Raw genomic sequence first — 26,243 nt, 5'->3', positions numbered from 1 at the left:
TAGGTTAAAAAAAAAATGTATATATTTTTTAAATTCATGCTGACCACAGGAGGTCCTAGATAGAGGGGGCCCAGGGGTACTGAGGCCCCCCCCCCTTAATCCGGCCTTCTCAGTCACTGAATTTGAATGGCAAGCAATCATTTTTTGCACATATTTGGTGCCATTTACATATCATGGTCCCCAGTATGCCAGTTGCAGATGTCCCCAGTAGGTTTTTAACGGGAAAAAAAAGTGCATCTTGAAAACTATGGGTTTCAGAGAATGTTTGCCTATTCACATAAGTCAGTAAGTAGCTGGCTACACTTTTCTGGGGAAATTCATCAAATATCCTTCTAATAGACAAACAGCCTCTGTCAGATTTATGACCTATTTTTTTCTATTTTTCTATATGCTATTTATACCACCAAAGATTACCTGTATTTCAGTTAAAATGTTGTTTTCTTACCTTTTGTAATCTGATTTATTCTGTTTCCTAAGTCTGCGGCAGACAAACCATTGAAGAAGTCTGAATATCTTGTAAGCTCTACAACTGGTAAGTTGGATATCTCCGATATTTGCACTTTGTTCTTCCATGTAATTTGTTTTTTAAATAATATTTATTTTCTTAATCAGTTGTACATTTTGATTATATACATTTGACAAAATTTCACTTATCTTGAATTTTTTCTCTTCAATGAATTTGAGCATACCCGTTTGAGTCTAAAATTGGCCTGTGTCCGATGGTTGGCGGGTTTTACTAACTCGCTAATCCATTCGCTCCAGACAGGGAGGGCCGGAAGTAGGAGAGAAACGCCCAGCATTTTATGGGCTTTCCCTGGCAACATAGGCGGGTCGATGCCTGTTCGGGGCAGGCTTCTGACGTTATTGCCTACCTATCTGCGGTGGAAATATTACCGAAGAGGACAGAAATCGTTCGATGGTCGTCAACCATCGAATGAATTCCCACCCCTTTGGCCTCATGTGAAGGGATGCCTCGCATGCTAGCTAGTGGATGCCGAGCGGGCGCTGGCCTGTTTGCTAGGCTGCGAGTACATGCATCCTATTGAACAATTCTGAATCAGGCCCTTTATTCACTGGGATTTTCCCTTTCCTCTAATCTAATTTTTTGTGTATTCCATTTGAACTATTTTCTGATGTGGGTTTAGTAAGATGAAGGACCAATCCCAAACCACAATCTTTTTGATTGGGATATTAGATTGATCTATTAATTCCTCCATACTCCCCATATGTTTTGGACATGGCTGTAAGTGGAATGGAAGCCCAGCCCATGATGTCAATTTTGTACTGCAGGAATAAATGAAGCTTTTAAGGATATTATACTGTATAAGTTTTCTACTTTTTAATAGCTTCTCACAAGGGAAAGATGATACTAAATTTATTTAAAACTAAAATGTTGGCCTTCCTCCATTTATGGGACACTTCTTCACCATGGGGTTTAGATAGGGTTGAGAAGCCAGCCCTGAGGAGGAACCCACATGTGCCAGAGTAATGGAAAGGTCTTCTTTAGGCTTGGAAGAATGTTGCACTTCGCTAGAAAAATTGCTGTTTTTAGCTAAGCCAAATCCTATGTAAGCGATGACTTATAGAGCAGTTGTCTGCGAAGGATTGTGTTTTGGAGGCTGTAGAATTCATAATACCAGAAATACTGTATGTCCAGAGGATCAAATCACATCTTTTTAATCAGAAAATAAATGGGTGATTTCATTCATCTATCACAATTGGTAACTGAACCATACCTTTATGGCATTAGTATTTGAAATCTGTTTTTATTGCTGTGGCAGCTTTTAAGATCTACTGTAGCATTGCTTGTGTAGCCAATGCAATGGAGTAAGCTTTTGATAGATATTTGTTTTTCTCTTTCATCTATCCTGGTGATGCAGCTTGACCTTGGGATGTTGGAGGGTCCGAAGGAGCCAGGCACCTATGCTAAACCTTTTCAGGGGCAGGCTCCTCCCCTCAGCATCCCAGCATACCTCAGTTGCGTTTAGGTGCCCACAGGAGTAGGTGCTATGCTAAACAGGCTGCGGGATGCAGCCCAGGAAGAGTCAGGTGTTTTTATTTTATTAATTTTTACACTTCGCTGTCAGGCAGGCACAGTATGAGGATTCTGTGAGAATCCTCACACTGGCAGCGCAACAGGAGCTGACCGAAGCGTGTCCTGTGCGCAGGGAGACTGTCTGGTCCGGCTCCCCACAGGGGGGGATCGTAGGGGACGGGGTCTCCGCGATGGCTGGCGCCATCTTGGATTCAGGTTTACAGCCTGGACTCCTCTGGAGGGCGCAGCCTGTTACCGGACTATTCCAAGTGATCCCTGGCAAAGGAGGAGGCACTTAGGAGAAGCAGTACAGAGGAGCGGCTTATAGGGGGCAGTTGGCGCCAAAAGACACAACTCTACTTAATATCCTCCTCCTCAGACCCCAAGCAGCAAACCCCCCACCCGCATCCACCACTATCCAATCTGCTACTCAACTCAGCTACCATTCCCAAGCCAAACACACATCCACTGTCCACCTTGTTGGAAGATGTGCTGCATTCAGATATGTCATTTCAGTGGCATCGCATTCACATGCACACATGCTGCTAGGGACAGGTTGATGGTGCCAGGGACCAATTCTCCTGCTACTAGCTGCATTTGTGCATTGTGCCTTAGACATCGGTGCCACTCTTAACACAGTATATCTGCACCTTATCTTTTGCAGTATGTGACCATTTTTGCTTATTTTTTACTAATTTATAATATTGTCAAAAAAATTTGATATAATGGTTGTTTTCTTCATGGTTTTTTTTTTATCCATCCTCCTCCTCCTCAAACCACCTTACCAAATGTAGGGAGAGAGTCATAATGCTGGCCTACATATTGCAACAGATGTGGTGCAGTCTGTTACTACGGCATTAAGAGTGGCACCACTGCCAGGGGCACAATGCACACATGCAGCTTGGGTCAGCTTGATGGTGCCGGGGACATGGCAGGAGGCTTCCACTACATAAGAAAGTAACTGTTTACCACTTCGGCGTCCTCCACATCTGTACTTGCACCATCATGGTCAGCATGGACGGTGTAATGGTTAGCATAACTGCCTCACAGCACTGAGGTCATGGGATTCCCACCATGTCCCTAACTGTGCAGAGTTTGTATATTCTCCCTTGCTTGTGTGAGTTTCCTCCCACACTTCAAAAATATACTGGTACTGTAGGTTATTTGGCGCCCAACAAAAATTAACCTTAGAATGAATGTGCGTGCTCATCCATGTGGTAGGGAATATAGATTTTAAGCTCCACTGGGGCAGGGACTGATGTGAGTGTTCAAATATTTTCTGTAAAGTGCTGCGGAATGTGTGTGCTGGTAATAAATAAATCATGATCAGAGATGCTTTCGCATCCAGAAGGAAGTTTCCAGAAGGAAGGTCCGGTCCTGGTAGTACCAGAGTGTGGGTACATAGACTGCTGCAGTACCTGTCCCCGACCTCTTGGATTCCTCCAACTTTGTCTCTTTGACATGCACAGTCCGCAAACTTGCAATTTACTTTTTTTTTCCCTGACCCAGACCACGAGGTCGCAAATAAGGTGGTCTCTGAGTACTCCACCCGGCAGTTTCTCCTGGCATGAGGTCAGCCAAAGTCGCTGCTCCTCCCTGTAGAGGCTGATGAACTCCAGGCTCTCGATGGACATCTGCAGAATGAAAAAAAAAGTTAATATGTAAATAGTTGAATTATTTAAATAAAGTTTTTGTTTTTTAATTATATATATATATATATATATATATACTTCTGGTATGCCGGGCACTGCTTCCCTTAAAGCGTTGCTGGTCGGGTGCCGGTGTCAGGTGGGTATATAGACTTTGTGGGGTAGACACAGCACTCCAGACGAGTAGAATCTCAAAAATACAAAGTTTTATTGAAGATGGCAACGTTTCAATGCGGATGCATTTTCGTCAGGCTCAATATACATACAAACATACACAGAATAAATACCTAATCCAGGTGAGTCACGTGAGGGGGCAGGTGTTTAGGCACCGCCTCTCACGTGTGTGAGTGTGCTTACAGGTACTGGGCAAGCAGCAACACGCCCATCAGGACGTGTGTTGCTATCCCCTGTACGTGAACCATTGTCCCATGCTCAAATATACTGGTGGTCGACATAGTGCTGTAGACTTTTTGTGTTTAACATGGATATCACATTAATAAAATATAGTGCAGAATATATAAATAAATGATATAGATAATATAGATATGACACAACAATGACATGACAAAAAATTCCAATATCAACAAAAAACTATATAACAAAAAATCCACTGCACACTAATTGAAAAAGATGTGTCAGAAAAATTGGTTTTATGGATAAATAATGTCAACTGACACTGTCCACCCTGCGTCAGCTGACAAGTGTAACAAAGGTGATATCAAAAAACATGTATACGTGTATCCCTTTAGGGGATAATGGGTGTAGGTGTAGCTACTAAGGGGTTACACCGGGGGGGGGGGGGGAAACACCGCCAATCATGGTACTAATGCTTATTATATCACAGTAATACATTAATACCCGAGTATTCGTTCAGCCCTTTGGGGGCAACAGTGCCCAGTCTGGCAATCCAACATGCCTCGCACTTGAGCAACTGCTGTCCCCTATTGCCGCCCCGAATAGCTGCGGGAATGTGGTCTATCATACGATATTTAATCGTAGATAGGTTGTGTTGCGCTTGTAAGAAATGTCTAGAGACCGGCTGGTCTGAGGACCCCTTGGATAGTGCTTTGCGTATCGATGACCTATGGGCCGTCATCCGTTCCTTGAACGGTCTTTCGGTCTTTCCTATGTAGGAGAGACCACAAGGACAAATTATTTGGTATACTGTGTATGGCGTGTTACAGGTAAGCAAATGTCTGATAGTTATAGGTTTTCCTGTATGTGGGTGGTTAAATGTGGATCCCGGGATCAAAAAGCTACAGGTAATACAGACACATCTGATACATCCCACCCTGTTGGAAGGTCTAGCAGTGGTAAACATCGATGCGTCTGACTTGACTAATATGTCCCTGATATTTTTGGACCTTTTAAAGCTAGGTAATAGCGAGGTATGTGACAGACCTAATGCCGGATCAGCCTGGACCAATGGCCAATGTTTGCGTACAATCTGTGTGGCCATCGGACTATGGCTATTATACGTGGTTACCCAAGGTAACCTTGTATTGGGTGCTTCCTCTGTTTTTTTGGAATGTAATAAGACCTCTCGGTCTATGGCTAGCACTTTAGCCTTGGTGGCTTCCAATTCTTTGATGGGGTAACCCCATCAAAGAATTGGAAGCCACCAAGGCTAAAGTGCTAGCCATAGACCGAGAGGTCTTATTACATTCCAAAAAAACAGAGGAAGCACCCAATACAAGGTTACCTTGGGTAACCACGTATAATAGCCATAGTCCGATGGCCACACAGATTGTACGCAAACATTGGCCATTGGTCCAGGCTGATCCGGCATTAGGTCTGTCACATACCTCGCTATTACCTAGCTTTAAAAGGTCCAAAAATATCAGGGACATATTAGTCAAGTCAGACGCATCGATGTTTACCACTGCTGGACCTTCCAACAGGGTGGGATGTATCAGATGTGTCTGTATTACCTGTAGCTTTTTGATCCCGGGATCCACATTTAACCACCCACATACAGGAAAACCTATAACTATCAGACATTTGCTTACCTGTAACACGCCATACACAGTATACCAAATAATTTGTCCTTGTGGTCTCTTCTACATAGGAAAGACCGTTCAAGGAACGGATGACGGCCCATAGGTCATCGATACGCAAAGCACTATCCAAGGGGTCCTCAGACCAGCCGGTCTCCAGACATTTCGGTACTTCTTTACTTTCACGGCGCCAGCATGGCGCCGCGCGTCAGAGTCCCCTTGCGGGGCTCGCCCACGCTGCGGGCTCGGTGGCTCGCTACGCTCGCCACGCTAATTAAAATCAACTCCATGCCAACATGGATAGTGGAGGTATGAACTATCCATGTTGGCATGGCGTTAACTTAGTTTATTTTACTTAGTTAGTGTCGAGCGTAACCCGGAAGTACGCGCGGCGCCATGCTGGCGCCGTGAAAGTAAAGAAGTACCGACATTTCTTACAAGCGCAACACAACCTATCTACGATTAAATATCGTATGATAGACCACATTCCCGCAGCTATTCGGGGCGGCAATAGGGGACAGCAGTTGCTCAAGTACGAGGCACGTTGGATTGCCAGACTGGGCACTGTTGCCCCCAAAGGGCTGAATGAATACTCGGGCATTAATGTATTACTGTGATATAATAAGCATTAGTACCATGATTGGCAGTGTTTTCCCCCCCGGTGTAACCCCTTAGTAGCTACACCTACACCCATTATCCCCTAAAGGGATACACGTATACATGTTTTTTTGATATCACCTTTGTTACACTTGTCAGCTGACGCAGGATGGACAGTGTCAGTTGACATTATTTATCCATAAAACCAATTTTTCTGACACATCTTTTTCAATTAGTGTGCAGTGGATTTTTTGTTATATAGTTTTTTGTTGATATTGGAATTTTTTGTCATGTCATTGTTGTGTCATATCTATATTATCTATATCATTTATTTATATATTCTGCACTATATTTTATTAATGTGATATCCATGTTAAACACAAAAAGTCTACAGCACTATGTCGACCACCAGTATATTTGAGCATGGGACAATGGTTCACGTACAGGGGATAGCAACACACGTCCTGATGGGCGTGTTGCTGCTTGCCCAGTACCTGTAAGCGCACACACACACGTGAGAGGCGGTGCCTAAACACCTGCCCCCTCACGTGACTCACCTGGATTAGGTATTTATTCTGTGTATGTTTGTATGTATATTAAGCCTGACGAAAATGCATCCGCATTGAAACGTTGCCATCTTCAATAAAACTTTGTATTTTTGAGATTCTACTCGTCTGGAGTGCTGTGTCTACCCCACGAAATATATATATATATAGACAGTTGGGTTCTCAGGTTGGCACTCTGGTTAAAGATAAAACTGTTCCGGTGCCAGGCACATAATGTGGTTAATAGAAAGCACACACCCCCTCGCAGAAAGGATTGGAGCCGGCACACGGTAGTAGGTGAAGAAAAAAAGGGTTTATTGCAATTACATCATTGCACAAAGAGACAGCTGCTGACCTGACAGCCGTTTCAACTGCATGTGAGCAGTTTTCATCAGAGGTGAAGCACACTGCAGCAGAGCAAACATATATACCATAAAATTGCGCCAAAAAACATGTAAATGAGGTCAACCAGACCTCCACTGACCTGGCTCGTCATCTCCATTGAGTGACAGCTGGGAAGGCAGGGGGAGGGGCTCTGTGATGCAACTGAATGGGAAACTCCAGAGCATAATCAGCCTAGATGCGGCTGTCTCTGGGGTTCCATGCGCATCATGTGTGCGATGCGGCTGCTGTCACTACTTGTACAGCTGAGCCGCAGGGCGCTCATTGTTGCTGAAGGAGAGGGGAAGGGTGATGCTGCGGGCCGTAAGGGGAAGATCATAGATGCTGCGCTGGCGCTGTCATATCAAGTGGATAGTAGCGTATCATGTTGTGTCCATGTGTCAGGCTGTTTGACCCCAGGGTATAGCATAATACAGGGAAGCATGGATGTACAGTGTCAAACAAACGGCAGGGTCGTTAATTGTGCACATAGCCATGTGTTAAAGCAAAAAACACATATTGAAATAAACTGACGACACACAGCGGTGTCAACACCTCTATTGTATATAATGCCTCAAAACTGACGACATTGATGCACATAGCCATGTGTTAAAGCAAAAAACACATGTTGAAATAAACTGACGACACATAGCGGTGTCAACACCTCTATTGTATATATTGCCTCAAAACTGACGACACGCGGCGGTGTCAACACCTGTACCATAACTTGGGGGGAAAAAGTACCGCAAATAACACATCAGCACATCATAGTAGGTAGAAAAGCACACGGCAGCGCATACATCTGATCCCTGAGCACTCAGCGGTGCCCAGAGTTAGCAAGAACCATCACAGCAATACAGGAAAGACATATAAAATAAAATTAATCATAAGTCACAGGAAACAACCCATTTTAAAGTCTTCATTGAGACCCAAGGGTGCAAGGCAGTTCAGTCTGAAAATCCACGAGAGCTCCCGCTGGAGTAACATCCTTTCCCTGTCCCCGCCATATTTGAGGGGAGGGATGTGGTCTAGTATAGTACATTTCAGATCCGTGACTTTATGGGATTTATTGAGAAAGTGTCTCACAACAGGTAAGTTCTTCAAATCACTGTGTATCACATCTGGACTGGTACTCTTCTTTATGGACGATCTATGTTGGTTCAGCCTCTCTTTAAGCATGCGGGTGGTCTTGCCCACATAGACCAATTTGCAGGGACACTGCAGAGCATCTATAACAAATTTGCTGTTACAGTCCAGGCGGTATTTAATATTAAAGGTCTCCCCATCTGAGGGATTGGTGAATTTTGTCCCAGTAAGCAGGAACTGACAGTTCACACAGCTGACACACTTGAACGTACCCTTCTTTAGTTTAAGCCAATTAAATTTGGAGGATACGGTGGGGTTTGTGGCAGTCTTGACCAGCATATCCCTGAGGTTAGGGCCTCTACGATATGCAAATCTCGGGGCAGGCTGAGCTCTTTTGATAATATGGGGTCACTGGCTACCAAGTGCCAGTGTTCATTAATTTTCTCTCGGATGTGTTTCGATGCCACTGTATATGTGCTGACAAAATTCAATCTGGGTGATTTATCTGTGGCAGTAGTGCAAAGCAAGTCCTCTCTGTTGAGTAGGGATACCCTCTCCATTGCTTCTTTGACCTCAGCGGCATGATAGCCCCTCTCCAGAAACTTGTTCTTCATAGTTTCCAAGGCTTGCTTCATAGTATCAGGGTCAGATGTGATGCGCACCACCCGTAGGAGTTGCGAGTAAGGCAGACCTCACTTGAGTGGCTCAGGATGGAAGCTGGAGGCTAGTAGCAATGTGTTTTTGTCCGATTCTTTGGAATAAATCTTTGTACTGAGGTGTCCTTCATGCAGCATCACAGTGACATCTAGATAGTTGATGAGCTTTTGGCTGAGACTGGTGGTGAACCTGATGGTCCCGGGTATAGAATTCAGGTATTGGATGAAACTCAAGAGCTTCTCTTCACCCCCTGTCCAGATCAGGAACAGGTCATCAATGTATCTCACATACATGACAATGTCTCCACTGTAGTCTGGGTTTCCGATTATGTGCTCCTCCTCATAGGCCGCCATGACCAGGTTGGCATAACTTGGTGCCATATTAGACCCCATGGCGGTCCCTTGGCGCTGGAGGAAGAAACGCCCCTCAAAAAGGAAATAGTTCTTGGTCAAGATAGTTTCAATCAGGAGCAGTAAAAACTCAGCCGGTGGCCCATCATATCTGTCATTGTTAAGTATGGCTTGTCGGCATGCTGCTAACCTCAATGCATGGGGGATATTAGTATAGAGGCTCGTGACATCTAGTGTCACGAGCAAGGACCCCTCAGGGACATGGTTCAGTGCTTGTACCTTGCGGAGAAAGTCACTGGTATCAGCAATGAAGCTTGTGGTGGCCTTCACGACTGGTTGTAAATAGAAGTCCACTAATTGGGACAGAGGCTGGCATAAGGATCCTCTCGCCGATATTATCGGCCTTCCTGGTGGGGTAGAGAGGGACTTATGCACCTTTGGGAGAGTGTAGAGTAAGGGTATGCCGCTGAGGTCAAAGAAGCAATGGAGAGGGTATCCCTACTCAACAGAGAGGACTTGCTTTGCACTACTGCCACGGCTTTCACAGATAAATCACCCAGATTGAATTTTGTCAGCACATATACAGTGGCATCGAAACACATCCGAGAGAAAATTCATGAACACAGGCATTTGGTAGCCAGTGACCCCATATTATCAAAAGAGCTCAGCCTGCCCCCGAGATTTGCATATCGTAGAGGCCCTAACCTCAGGGATATGCTGGTCAAGACTGCCACAAAACCCACCGTATCCTCCAAATTTAATTGGCTTAAGTTAAAGAAGGGTACGTTCAAGTGTGGCAGCTGTGTGAACTGTCAGTTCCTGCTTACTGGGACAAAATTCACCAATCCCTCAGATGGGGAGACCTTCAATATTAAATACCGCCTGGACTGTAACAGCAAATTTGTTATAGATGCTCTGCAGTGTCCCTGCAAATTGGTCTATGTGGACAAGACCACCCGCATGCTTAAAGAGAGGCTGAACCAACATAGATCGTCCATACAGAAGAGTACCAGTCCAGATGTGATACACAGTGATTTGAAGAACTTACCTGTTGCGAGACACTTTCTCAATAAATCCCATAAAGTCACGGATCTGAAATGTACTATACTAGACCACATCCCTCCCCTCAAATATGGCGGGGACAGGGAAAGGATGTTACTCCAGTGGGAGCTCTCGTGGATTTTCATACTGAACTGCCTTGCACCCTTGGGTCTCAATGAAGACTTTAAAATGGGTTGTTTCCTGTGACTTATGATTCCCTTTATTTTATTTTATATGTCTTTCCTGTATTGCTGTGATGGTTCTTGCTAACTCTGGGCACCGCTGAGTGCTCAGGGATCAGATGTATGCGCTGCCGTGCGCTTGTCTACCTACTATGATGTGCTGATGTGTTATTTGCGGTACTTTTTTCCCCCAATTTATGGTACAGGTGTTGACACCGCCGCGTGTCATCAGTTTTGAGGCAATATATACAATAGAGGTGTTGACACCGCTATGTGTCGTCAGTTTATTTCAACATGTGTTTTTTGCTTTAACACATGGCTATGTGCATCAATGTCGTCAGTTTTAAGGCATTATATACAATAGAGGTGTTGACACCGCTGTGTGTAGTCAAATTATTTCAATATGTGTTTTTTGCTTTAACACATGGCTATGTGCACAATTAACGACCCTGCCGCTTGTTTGACACTGTACATCCATGCTTCCCTGTATTATGCTATACCCTGGGGTCAACCAGCCTGACACATGGACACAACATGATACACTACTATCCACTTGATATGACAGCGCCAGCGCAGCATCTATGATCTTCCCCTTACGGCCCGCAACATCACCCTTCCCCTCTCCTTCAGCAACAATGAGCGCCCAGCGGCTCAGCTGTACAAGTAGTGACAGCAGCCGCATCGCACACATGATGCGCATGGAACCCCAGAGACAGCCGCATCTAGGCTGATTTATGCTCTGGAGTTTCCAATTCAGTTGCATCACAGATCCCCTCCCCCCGCCTTCCCAGCTGTCACTCAATGGAGATGACGAGCCAGGTCAGTGGAGGTCTGGTTGACCTCATTTACATGTTTTTTGGCGCAATTTTAAATTTTATGGTATATATGTTTGCTCTGCTGCAGTGTGCTTCACCTCTGATGAAAACTGCTCACATGCAGTTGAAACGGCTGTCAGGTCGGCAGCTGTCTCTTTGTGCAATGATGTAATTGCAATAAACCCTTTTTTTCTTCACCTACTACCGTGTGCCGGCTCCAATCCTTTCTGCGAGGGGTTAAGTGATATATATATATATATATATATATATATATATATATATATATATATATATATATATATATATATACACATACATACATACATACATACATACACACACACACACACACACACACACACACACACACACACACACACACACACACACACGTCCAATCCTGCCGGCACTCTGATAGATCCACAACTTGCCACGGTGCCATAAATTAATTCATACAACTCCAAAGGAATAAAGGCACTCGGGAAACAGCCGTTTGAAAACACAATACAAACATGTATTGAAATTGAGCTTTCGGGGTTTGACCCCCTTCCTCAAAACACAACTACAGCAAAGAATCACAGCACAAATCTGACATAAATACCTTGGTGTAGCAGACTTCCTGCCCCGCGGCGTCCATTGACCAGGTGCACGCTGCAGTAGCCGGGACACAGGCTGATGACGTCACGTATCCAGATCCAGGAAGCGGCACCGTTGCCACGCAACGCCTGCCTCTTGCGTTTCACTCCCGACTCCATCACTCACAGCCTGCCTTCAAGCCACTGCTGCTGCCCCTACAATCGCCGACCTGAGGGGGAAAAAAAGGCAAAGACAACATATTTCATATGATGTAATACAATAACAGTAGTCAATAGATCAATGCAATACCAAAAAATACAATGAAAGATACATCCAAAATGAGACAGACGAGACAAACATACATATAACACATAGCAGAGATATTAAGTAACCGCATTCCAGCTAATTTTATCATTCAGCCCTTTAGGGGCAATAGTGTTCAATCTGAAGATCCAGCGAGACTCGGTGATTAACAGGTGCTTTGCCCTATCACCGCCACGCATGGAATCCTTGATATGATCAATAATAAAATACTTTAATGAAGAGAGCGGGTGCCCCATACTTTTGAAATGGCGTGCCACAGGGTGATCCACCGATCTGCCAGATTGGGCAAGATCAATGGCAGACCTGTGTAACGCCATTTTAGTGCGGAACGACTGTGTGGTCTGGCCCACATAATATAAGCCACAAGGGCACACTAAAATGTAAACCACAAACTCTGTTCTACAGGTGAGCACATGTCGGATATCAAAGAATTTGTCCAAATGGGGATGCTTAAAGTTTTTACATGGCATCATATACTTGCAAGTGGTGCAACTGTAACAGCTATAGCAGCCCGGTGGCTTGGTGTAGACATTCGGGGGCCTAGGTACATTAAGTCCCGTAATGTCAGTGCGCACCAGCCTGTTGCGTAGATTGCGACCTCTTTTAAAAGTTGCTAACAGGCGTGTAGATTTAAATACAGGTAAATCGGGATCATGTTTGACCATAGGCCACAGGGCCTTAGAAGCATATTGCAATATAGGGCTAGCAACTGAATACGTGCTGGTCCAAGGCAGTACATTCCCATAATCAGGTTTCCTGGGTTTCAACAAGTCAGAACGCGGGATAGACATCACCTGTAATTTCTGCTGGCTCAAGGTAACCGGATCATAAACCTCTAGTAATAAATTTGTTAATGAGGTGATCTTATCTAATTGACAACAATGATGGATCACTAATTAACCTTGCTACCCTCATCATCTGAGACCGGGGCAATCCCCTTTTGAGGGCAGGGGGATGATGACTCGATGCTAACAAAAAGGTATTTCTACCTACATCCTTATAGTATGCATCAGTTACAATTTTGTTGTCAATCAGAGATACTGATACATCTAGAAATTGAGCACAGCTTTCACTACAAGAGAACGTGAACTTAATGGCCGATTCACTTGAGTTCACCTCAGCAATCAGCGACTCAAACAGCTCCTGTCCACCCGTCCACAGGACAAAAATGTCATCTATGTAACGGGTGTACAGGAGGTGTTTGTTCACCTCAGGTCTATGCAAAAACATGCGGTCCTCTTCACGGAACATATAGATGTTAGCATACGAGGGTGCCACCGCCGACCCCATGGCACACCCTCGCAGCTGGAGGTAGTAGCTACCATCTAATAGGAAGAAGTTCCTTTCTAGAGTCAATTGCAACAGCCTGAGGAATAACTGGTGGTCAAAAACCGCAGTGTCTAACTGTTGATTCAGGAATAACTGTACCGCCTCCAAGCCCCCTGCATGGGTTATGGACGTATACAGGCTAGATACATCAAGGCAACACATCAGGGTGCCAGGTGGGACCACAGGAATGTCCAAAAGAAGATTCAGGAAGCTTGTAGTGTCCTTTAAGAACGATGGCTTGGAGCAAAGTAATGGTTGGAGAATATAATCGAGCAACTGTGACACAGGCTGATAGAGGGAATTTCTAGCAGCAATAATCGGATGGCCCGGTGGATTCCTGGCATCCTTGTGTAATTTAGGTAGCGTGTATAACACAGGAACCACCGGGGCCACCGTCAGAATCCGATCACGGACTTTGGTTGGTAATAAGCCCTCAGATACTGCAGTTGAAAGTATAGTAGAGAGTTCTTTCTGGTATTTTTGAGTAGGATTCCCTGGGAGCTTCAGGTATACAGCAGGATCTGCTAATTGACTGTAGATTTCCTTTCGATAATCTTTGATATTTTGTATCACAATGGCCCCCGCCTTTGTCGGCGGGCCTAATAGTGATGTCCTCATAGCTGCACAGCTGTTTGAGGGCCGAAGATTAATCTACAGACAGATTCTTGGTCACCTTGCCCGGGGCTGCCACAAAACGATGTATGGAATCATCCAATAATCGACCAAACGTTTTGATTGACGAATTGGTAGATATTGGATCAAATTTTGAACCAGAGTTACTGCGGAGGAACTCGTCAAAAACACCAGTAGCAATTTGTGGGGGTTTAGACTGAAAGAACTCTTTTAAACGCAGTTTCCTCATCAACTTGTGATAGGCACAGCGCCAATCAAATTCATCCAAAAAATTAGTAGGCACAAAAGAGAGTCCCTTAGAGATGACAGATTTTTCGATTGGAGACAGTGTACGGTCAGAGAGGTCAAATATCAGGGTTTCTTGTTCAACACCTGGCGAGGCGGATTTCTTCTTACCTCGCCGGTTTTGCCCGCCCCTGCGGGTGGCCTGCCTCTTGGACGTTGGCTTTAAGATGTCCCCTGGCCTAAAGGGCCACTTTGTTGGTCAGAGGCATCACCGGATTCCGATACGGCAAATTCACTATCACTAGCCGTGTTGGCATTGGCCTGTCGGTTTCGATATTTCTGTTGCCATGGCTTACGCCGGCGATAGCCACCATCGGAGCGCCTTGATTGTTGTTCCCCTGTTAACCATCCGTATACTTTATTTTCATCATAATCGGCATCAACTGTGTGCCGCTTGTTTCTCTTAAATTTGAGCAACTCTCTTTTGTAATTCTCACATTGCTGCTAGCTGCGTTGATGGGGTTATTCAGGTTATCCAGGATGTCCTGATGACTCATCTGAAACGCAGCAATCTTAGATTTGGAGATCTGTAGCTCCCAACCTGACTCCTCAATCACTAAGACCATCAGGTCTAGGGAAGCCCTATTCAGGATCCCAACCCACTTGCGGACATAACCGGGTTGAGCCGGCCAATAGTGGGGATATGCCGAATCCGGAATCCCCTGGGGATTTTGTGGAAGTAGTCGGACAGGGATGCCCCATGCAAGTGGAAGTCGATCTCCCTTCTCCGCAGTTTAAACAGATAATGCTGTAATTCATCAATGTTTTCTTCCGCTTGTATAAGAGCAGGATCCTCTTCAAAAAGTATATCTTTACTCTGCTGATGTGAAGGAGAATAATACTCCTGGTGGGATAGACAGGTTTTGGCACCCTGTCATATCCTGAGATGATAATGTCCCAGCTGTATCCATATTGAATAGATGAAGATACCAGACCAGGAAACAATGCAGTGATGGCTGAGGGTTTAAGAATAACGACTGGAACATTATACAGATGTAGGTGCCTTGAAACACACCACTGCGGCAACGTGAGTCACCCCAGGGATCATACACAAATCCAATCCTGCCGGCACTCTGATAGATCCACAACTTGCCCCGGTGCCATAAATGAATTCATACAACAACTCCAAAGGAATAAAGGCACTCGGGAAACAGCAGATTGAAAACACAATACAAACGTGTATTGAAATTGAGCTTTCGGGGTTTGACACCCTTCCTCAGAACACGACTACAGCAAAGAATCACAGCACAAAACTGACATAAATACCTTAGTCTAGCAGACTTGCCACCCCACGGTGTCCATTGACCGGGTGCACGCTGCAGTAGCCGGGACACAGGCTGATGACGTCATGTATCCAGATCCAGGAAGCGGCGCCGTTGCCACGCAACGCCTGCCACTTGCGTTTTCACTCCGGACTCCATCACTCACAGCCTGCCTTCAAGCCACTGCTGCTGCCCCTACAATCGCCGACCTGAGGGGGAAAAAAAGGCAAAGACAACATATTTCATATGATGTAATACAATAACAGTAGTCAATAGATCAATGCAATACCAAAAAACACAATGAAAGATACATTCAAAATGAGACAGATGAGACAAACATACATATAACACATAGCAGAGATATTAAGTAAGCGCATTCCAGCTAATTTCATCATTCAGCCCTTTAGGGGCAATAGTGTTCAATCTGAAGATCCAGCGAGACTCGGTGATTAACAGGCGCTTTGCCCTATCACCGCCACGCATGGAATCCTTGATATGATCAATAATAAAATATTTTAATGAAGAGAGCGGGTGCCCCATACTTTTGAAATGGCGTGCCACAGGCTGATCCACCGATCTGCCAGATTGGGCAAGATCAATGGCAGACCTGTGTAACGCCATTCTAGTGCGGAACGACTGTGTGGTCTGGCCCACATAATATAAGCCACAAGGGCACACTAAAATGACTCTAGAAAGGAACTTCTTCCTATTTGATGGTAGCTACTACCTCCAGCTGCGAGGGTGTGCCATGGGGTCGGCGGTGGCACCCTCGTATGCTAACATCTATATGTTCCGTGAAGAGGACCGCATGTTTTTGCATAGACCTGAGGTGAACAAACACCTCCTGTACACCCGTTACATAGATGACATTTTTGTCCTGTGGACGGGTGGACAGGAGCTGTTTGAGTCGCTGATTGCTGAGGTGAACTCAAGTGAATCGGCCATTAAGTTCACGTTCTCTTGTAGTGAAAGCTGTGCTCAATTTCTAGATGTATCAGTAGCTCTGATTGACAACAAAATTGTAACTGATGCATACTATAAGGATGTAGGTAGAAATACCTTTTTGTTAGCATCGAGTCATCATCCCCCTGCCCTCAAAAGGGGATTGCCCCGGTCTCAGATGATGAGGGTAGCAAGGTTAATTAGTGATCCATCATTGTTGTCAATTAGATTAGATCACCTCATTAACAAATTTATTACCTTTTACCTTGAGCCAGCAGAAATTACAGGTGATGTCTATCTCACCTGATTCTGGGAATGTACTGCCTTGGACCAGCACGTATTCAGTTGCTAGCCCTATATTGCAATATGCTTCTAAGGCCCTGTGGCCTATGGTCAAACATGATCCCGATTTACCTGTATTTAAATCTAAACGCCCGTTAGCAGCTTTTAAAAGAGGTCGCAATCTACGCGACAGGCTGGTGCGCACTGACATTACGGGACTTAATGTACCTAGGCCCCCGAATGTCTACACCAAGCCACCGGGCTGCTATAGCTGTTACAGTTGCACCACTTGCAAGTATATGATGCCATGTAAAAACTTTAAGCATCCCCATTTGGACAAATTCTTTGATATCTGACGTGCTCACCTGTAGAACAGAGTTTGTGGTTTACATTTTAGTGTGCCCTTGTGGCTTATATTATGTGGGCCAGACCACACAGTCGTTCTGCACTAGAATGGCGTTACACAGGTCTGCCATATATCTTGCCCAATCTGACAGATCGGTGGATCAGCCTGTGGCACGCCATTTCAAAAGTATGGGGCACCCGCTCTCTTCATTAAAGTATTTTATTATTGATCATATCATGGCTTCCATGATAGGGCAAAGCGCCTGTTAATCACCGAGTCTCGCTTGATATTCAGATTGAACACTATTGCCCCTAAAGGGCTGAATGATAAAATTAGCTGGAATGCGCTTACTTAATATCTCTGCTATATGTTATATGTATGTTTGTCTCGTCTGTCTAATTTTGAATGTATCTTTCATTGTATTTTTTGGTATTAAATTGATCTATTGACTACTGTTATTGTATTACATCATATGAAATATGTTGTCTTTGCCTTTTTTTCCCCCTCAGGTCGGCGATTGTAGGGGCAGCAGCAGTGGCTTGAAGGCAGGCTGTGAGTGATGGAGTCCGGAGTGAAACGCAAGCGGCAGGCGTTGCGTTGCAACGGTGCCGCTTCCGGGATCTGAATACGTGACGTCATCAGCCTGTGTCCCAGCTACTGCGGCGTGCAGCCGGTCAATGGACGCTGCGGGGCGGGAAGTCTGCTAGACTAAGGTATTTATGTCAGTTTTGTGCTGTGATTCTTAGCTGTAGTTGTGTTCTGAGGAAGGGGGTCAAACCCCGAAAGCTCAATTTCAATACACGTTTGTATTGTGTTTTCAAACTGCTGTTTCCCGAGTGCCTTTATTCCTTTGGAGTTGTCATATATATACATACATACATACATACATACATACATACATAATGTGTGTGTGTATGTGTGTGTATATATATGTGTGTGTGTGTGTGTGTGTGTGTGTGTGTGTGTATCTTCTTATATAATAAGTTGAAGAGTCTGTGTGCGCGTGTGTGTGTGTGTGTGCGTGTCCGTCGCATTGCGGACACACCGTGGCACTCCGAGACACCAAATTTGGCAACAAGATACCTCTGGACCCGGTGGTGTGCACCTCGAAGCCGTTTTGGGGAAATTTCTCTTAGAATTTAAAAAAAACACCAAGTTTTAATTTTCCTTCATTGATGATTTGGGGAAAAGATCGACGATCTGGGAAACCGTGGACGAAGGAACAACTCCACACCTGATTTCATTGCTGTCATTGAATATGACAGACACATTCTAACATTATGGTGAAGGCTTAAACAATTAGGAAATAATGGAGGATATACATAGACCACACAACACACACACACGTACACATTGAACACGCACACACACCGTACACCACATACACACACATAGCACACAACACACACATTTATACGTAGAGCACCTCACACACTTAAGCTGTGTACACACGGGGGAGATAGGGGCTGAAATCGCTGGAAACACACCGCATGCAGTACAATACAAATCCATACACACTACAACACACACCCAAAAACAGTACAACAAACACACAACTCCTGGCTTCAATCAATTCTAGGGAGACGGACCACGATAAAATGGCCACCCCATAAAGCAGACAGTTCTCTGAAACTGTTTGCGGTATGGGGGTGGCCATTTTATCGTGGTCCGTCTGCATACAATTATTAATTGAAGCCAGGAGGGGAGCCGGGACGCGCAGACAGGTAAGCCTGTGGCGACGGCGGGGGTGGGGAGGCCGGCGGGGAGGGGGGGAGGCGCCCCCCCATTAACGGCGGGGGGGCGCCCCAAACCAAGCTACGCCACTGAGAACACACACACTTAAACATTGCCAGGATATGCACAGCACACTACACACATATATATGTAGCGCACCTCACAAACTTACACATTCGGCAGATATACACACAACACAACACACACACACGCATAACACACAACTCACAGTACAACACACACCAACATTCACTACAACACACACCCAAAAACAGTACAATACACAGAACACACACTTAAACATTGCACAGATGCACACACATAACATACCTCTAACAGCACAACACACACCCACATTCACCGCACACACCCAAAAAACAGTACAACACACACAAAACACACATTTAAACTTTGCACAGATACACAAAGACACAACACACACATACTGCACACCTCACACACTTACGCATTGGACAGATACATACAATATAACACACAAAACCACATACGTTACAACATACACACAAAAACAGTACAACACACACAAACACACAGAACACATAAAAAATAATTTGCCGTTTATTTAACAGTCTGTACTGGCAAAGAAAAACTGTACCTAATTTACCATTTCTACTTTGTTCCCCATATCCGTCTCTCCGGTCCTCCAGTTGCACTGAGAAAGCTTTGTCCTGGCCAATGCACCCATTGATCAATACAAAGTGGGTACACTGCACTCACCCTGTTAGTCAGTTGGATATCAGGCACTGCTCTGCCTTAAGGGTTTCCCAGACTCTTTTGGTTCATAGATAATGTTTGGTCGATGGGCATGAGCGCTGCATGCATTTGTTTGAATGTTATGAGTGTAAGAAGTTGAAGAATAAGACTGAGATGAAGATTTGTCATGTTATAGTGTACAATTTACTCAATAAATCGTGAAAAAAAATATGTGTACATAGAAGTACAATCAAGAAATGAAAGTAGGATTAAAAAATAAATTCTGATTCAAACTGATAATTGTTTGGATGGCGGTGGGTTGCGAAACAAATCTATAGGTGGAGGGGGTATGGATATTGTGGGCACGTCCCTTTCTGATTTTGTACCGATTTCTGACCCTCAGATGTTGGAGGATATGTCACACAGTAGGTGCTAAATCTCAGGAGTGGATGTGGAATACATCAACACATACAAGTTATCAACTCAGGAGCGTTGTGTTTCAAACAACAACACCACACCTGATTTCATTGCCGTCATTGAGTATCAATGCAAACACATTCTAACATTATGGTGGAATCTATAACAAATTACAATCTTAGGTCTTTGGCACAGCATATTGTAAGATGACATTTTTCAGCAATTTTGGAAATAAAGAAACCCCAAGGGTTTCCCGGGCAACGCCGGGCGGGTCAGCTAGTATATATATATGTGTGTGTGTGTGTGTGTATATACATATATATATATATGTGTGTGTGTATATACGTAGATTAGATGCAAAACCCCCGGGGGTAGGACATCACAAGGCACTCCAGGATTTGTGAAGAAAGGTTACTTTATTGGCAACAGTTTCGAGGCTCACAGCCTCTTCGTCAGGCTTACAGCAGGAATGTGTGTGTGTGTATATATATATATATATATATATATATATATATATATATATATGTGTATATATATATATGTGTGTATATCTCTTATATATTTGGCTACATCTGTCACTCAAAGTGTGTCTGAAGCTGTAACGCTGGGTGGAGCCTCTGACTCACATGTTACACAGCAAAGACACAGCTACTCACCAGACACACCAGGTGAGCGCCCCACACCTCCATACCTCCCAACATGAATGCTCTGTTTGTGGACTTCCATCTTAATTTATGATTGTCATCACCTGTTTTAAACAGGGTAATTGATAAGAAAGGTGTTTAAGCACAGGTGATGGTAATCCATAAATTAAGAAGAAAGTCCAGAAACAGAACAATGTGTCCCTCCCCCTCCCCCCCATTCACGGCAACCTCACGATTAAATGGCACATGCAAAACACTGACATGGCTATGGTCGACAATGAAAAAGGTTGACATGAGTTTTTGAAGATTTATTTTTCATTTTTTCAATGTTTTCATATTTATTCTCATGTGTCGACATGGACACCAATGAAGTGCCACACTTATGTCAACATTTACATGTGTTGACCTTTCTGTGTTGATTTTTTCTTGTGGCGATTCGCGGCACCCCCCGGCGACCCCCCCCCTCCTGCGATTCACAGCACACCCCCCCAATTCGCGGCGACTCCCGCGATTTGCGGCCCCACCCCGTGACACCCCCCCTCCTGCGAGTCGTGGCACCCCGTGACCCCCCCTCCCACGATTTGTGCCAGCCCCCCCTTCCTCGCGGTACCCCCCACCCCCCGCGACCCCCCTACCGCGATTCCCCCCCCTGTCATTGCGGCAACCCCCCGCCCCTGCGACCCACCCTCCCACGATTCACTGCAACCCCCCGCGTCCCCCCTCCCACGATTCGCGGCACCCACACCCCCCCCCCCGCAATTCACGGCATCCACCCACGACCCCTCAGTCCGTGATTCGCGGACACACCTCACCTCCTCCCTCCCCCCCACCCCGCTCGCGATTCACGGCAACCCCAGGATTAAATGGCACATGCAAAACACTGACACGGCTATGGTCGACAATGAAAAAGGTTGACATGAGTTTTTGAAGATTTATTTTTCTTTTTTGAATGTTTTCATATTCATTCTCATGTGTCGACATGGACACCAATGAAGTGCCACACTTATGTCAACATTTACATGTGTTGACCTTTCTGTGTTGATTTTTTCTTGTAGCAATTTTTTTACAGTGACAAACTATGTGCACGTAAACCTACACATCATCAACCAATTCTTTGTATAATATATAACACCTGTTCTGTTTTACTGTAGGTGTTTTAAGTCAGATCTTTTACTGCTACTATTACTGTTTATGTAAATGCATTCTGAATGACAGCAACATCCTACCATCCTTCTACAAGAATATATAACCAACTAGGTGATTTATCGCGCCCCGTGCCCCCCCCTCCCGCAATTTATGGACCCCCCCCCACACACACACACACACACCCCTCCCGCAATTCACAACCCCCCCTCCCGCAATTCACGCCCCCTCCCACGCTTTGCGGACCCTAACCCGCGATCCGCGGACACCTGCGCCCCCTCCCTCCCTTGATTCACGGCACCCCCCACGCCCCTCCCACAATTCACGGCACCCCTAAGCCCCTCTTTAGTCCCCCGTATACTCACACACCCCTATCACTACCCAGCTTCCTGCTCTCCTGAACCGTAACTTCCACCACTGGGGAGTCGCTGACGCTGTTTTGCCCACATGCCCCTATCATGCCTCATAGCCCAGCCTCCTGCTCTCATGTACCCTAACTCCCACCCAGTAGGAGGAGACACTGACTCAGGGCCACCATCCTGTACTCCTGTACTGCCACACTGGACCCTCACCCACTGGCAGAAGCTGCACAGTATCTCCCACCCTCCTCTTTAGTCCCCCTTATGTCCACACACCCCTATCAATACCCAGCCTCCTGTTTTCCTGTGTCGTGACCTCCGCCAGTGGGGAGCCGCTGACTCAAAAACACCCTACTATAATATTGCACACACACCTAAACAACATGCACACACAGCCCCCACACCCACAAATGTCACTGTACCATCCACACTATCAATGTACATCTTACTCTGTACCCGCTTTTTAATTAAACAAAACAATACACACCCCCTTCCAAATCATATGCTCTCTATTTAACACATTTCACCTATAACTCAAGTTGCAATACAGGCCATCTTTCATACAATTCTAACCATCTTTCTCATATACAAATGTTCACAAATTAAGGGGGCGCAGCCCCTTACGACGGTGTGAAGAGCGCCCGTAGGGCGCGATGAATCACCTAGTATATATATATATATATATGTGTGTATATGTATGTATGTGTATGTATATCTATGTATGTGTGTATATATATGTATATGTGTGTATGTGTATATATATATATATATATGTGTATGTATATATGTGTATATATATATGTATATTTATATATGTGTGTGTATATATATATATATATATATATATATATATATATATATATGGTGAGAAAGAGAAACGGAGTGCGCCCCTAATGTCGATTCCACCACCAAAATATAATCAATAACCATAAAGTAGTGGTAATTCCAACATAAAATTCACAATTTATGATTTGGTACAACTTTTATTAAAAACATGTAGTTTTCATCTGTGCAGTATAATTCATACAGAACATGGAAATACACCCAACGCGTTTCGTCGATAACGACTTCCTCAGGGGTAAAATTTCTATGGTGGTAGAGAAAACTTCATTAGTTATAGAGCAAACTCAGTTAAAAATTAGATTTATTTAAAATAAATAATATGGGTAGGTACATACCCGTATGTTGGTGGGTAGTGAAATTATTCACTCCCTAGGTATATAAACCTTCTAAAAGAACGAATCCTATAGGGATATTAAGTATAAAATGCACCGCTGCATCTATAACATAAATAATAAATAAATGGACAATCGATTAGTAGGTACAAAGGAGGTACAGAGGAGGAGAGCAAGAACGATAGTATATGGGAGTAACTGGTACAAATTTGGCACATACCAAATTCCAACTGTATTCCAATAATGGATCAAGGTAGTAGTAGATGTCCTTCTAAAAGATCCTGTTAGGGATCTTAATATTTAAAGCTCGGCTGCATCTATAATATAGATAGTGAATATATAATATATATGAAAAAGGAGCAAGTGAAAAGTAGAAGATGGGAAGGGATACTGTCTCAAACAGATTTAGCACCTACCAAATCCCGTCTGAAAACGTGTGTAGGTCCTAGGTAATGTAGAATGAGGACTCCTATAGAATCAATGAATGGGGACTGGTAAGTCATTTTAGATATAGAACTAAAAATCATTATGGTATGGGGTACAAATGTATATGAATATGTGCAAAGGACAGTCCTAGCACAATTCAATAAATTCATAAAAATATTTTTAAGGCATTCCAGTAATTGGATATAGGTATTACATTTCATACAATATCGCATACAATATTACATCTTGATATAATAACGCACAATATATGTAACATTCATTGGAAAAATGTCACCTCAGGCATTACAGTATATTGTAACAGTTACTGGTAGTAAAAGCAACTGGATAAAGTGATACATGTTGCAATTCACAAACATTAGTGCGTTACTATGGTATATACATATTGAAGTATTTTAGCAACAGCACTGCATACAAAATCCATTTAACAAGCCAAAGGGTCAATTAGAGTAAATTTCAACCATCAACATACCTCTGGGTAATGAACACTTCTTATATCTAGAAGAGGCCACCAAACTCCTTTGTGATGGTTGCACCTACACTGAACTTTCAGAAAACCCTACCGAACCATTTCGCGATGACCTTTATAAATTATTGTATGATGCAAAAACCAAAAATCTAATCACCAGTGAAGAGTTCGAATATCTATATGTTAAACACCCCCTGACCCCCATTTTTTACCATATTCCGAAAATCCACAAGGACAGTCTAAGACCTCCTGGACGTCCTATTGTGGCTGGTATTCAGTCCTTAAGCAGCAACCTATCTCACTTTATAGACCTACTCCTTCAGCCTTATGTGTTAAGAAACAGATCCCACCTGAAAGATTCCACTTCACTTCTGAGAAAATTGAACGACTTCAAATGGGAAGAAAATTTCCTTTGGCTTACTATAGACGTGCAAGCACTATATTCGTCTATACCGCATGAAAAAGGGATCGAAGCAGTGGCCACCATCATGTCAGGATATACAGACCATACTCCAGAAGAAATTAATTTTGTGCTAGAAAGTATGAGGTACATTCTTACCCATAACTACTTTGAGTTCAACGGAAAATACCATCTCCAAACCACGGGCACGGCGATGGGGACGAAATTTGCCCCATCGTTCGCCAACCTCCTGATGGGCGTATGGGAGGAGCAGTTTGTATATGGGTCTGAATTCAAAAATCACATCAGATTTTACCAAAGATATATAGACGATCTGATCTTAATCTGGTGTGGAGACCAAGCTAGCATTGACATGTTTATGGAACATTTACAACTTAATGATTTCAATCTGAAGTTTACACATCAGTCAAATGCAACTAAGATTGAATATCTGGACCTTGAACTGACCGGCACTGTTGGAGAACACATAACTACTAAAACCTTCTTTAAAAAAGTCGACACCAACAGCTTCATCCCGTATAGTAGCTGTCACCACCCTAGGTGGAAAAATGACGTCCCTTTTGCGCAGTTCAATCGCATCAGACGGAACTGTAGCAAGCTTGAAGACTACAATGTCCAGTCCCAGATGTTATCGGAACGTTTCTTGGAGAAGGGGTATGACCCTTTAAAAACTGAAGAGGCCCGTCAACGTGCAGCTAATAAAAACAGAGATGAAATCCTCAAAGTAAATGAAACTCAGGGTACCACCATCACCCAGTACAAAAGACCATTCATTACCCAATTCTCAAGAGAAAGCAATGCTATTAAAAGAATCTTGACCAAACATTGGGACATTTTGCTTAAGGATCAGATCCTTGGCCCACACCTTCCTCCTAGACCCAATATTGTCTTTAAAAGAGCAAAGAATTTGAAGAGTATAGTGGCCCCCAGCAAATTGAAACTTACTCCAAAAACAAATGACACGAATAAATTTCTGGAGAGAGTCAATAGATGTAATCCTTGCAATAGATGCATCTGTTGCAAGTACGTTGAAAAAAAAGTCTTTAAATGCACCATCAACCAAAAAGAACATACAGCTAATTCTGCCACCACATGTAATTCCACCTATGTGGTTTATAGGATAACTTGCAGCTGTAACAAAACTTACATAGGCAAGACAAAACGCCAACTGAAGATAAGAGTCCAGGAGCATGTACGTAACATCAAGCACAAACTGCTAAACCATAGTCTCTCCAGACACTTTCTTGAATTTCACAATTCTACAGTTGATACTCAGAATTTCACGTTTACGGTTCTTGAACAGATTATTCAGGACCCTAGGGGGGGGGGACAGGGATTTAACCTTGTCTAGGAGGGAAACCTTCTGGATTTACTCCCTCAATTCACTCATGCCACAAGGCCTCAACGAG

General features: G+C 44.1%; 1 protein-coding gene across 6 annotated transcripts in view; it reads left to right on the top strand.

The window, feature by feature from the left end:
• MYDGF (myeloid derived growth factor) overlaps positions 1-26,243 on the top strand; it is a 181,076-nt gene that overhangs the window by 114,572 nt on the left and 40,261 nt on the right. For 5 of the 6 annotated variants that reach the window (XR_014472970.1, XR_014472969.1, XM_083179316.1 and 2 more), the window contains one exon: positions 478-532. The exons of the other annotated variant lie outside the window; for it this stretch is intronic. Coding sequence is in view for 3 of the 5 variants with exons in the window: in XM_083179316.1 (XP_083035442.1) it covers positions 478-532 (55 nt within the window). In the remaining 2 variants the exon portion in view is untranslated. The remainder of the gene's footprint in view (positions 1-477; positions 533-26,243) is intronic. 6 annotated transcript variants of the gene reach the window in all.

Source organism: Crinia signifera, chromosome 1, assembly GCF_055691185.1.
Source record: "Crinia signifera chromosome 1, ASM5569118v1, whole genome shotgun sequence".
Lineage (NCBI taxonomy): Eukaryota > Metazoa > Chordata > Amphibia > Anura > Myobatrachidae > Crinia > Crinia signifera.
This window is presented reverse-complemented; position numbering and strand designations above follow the sequence as displayed.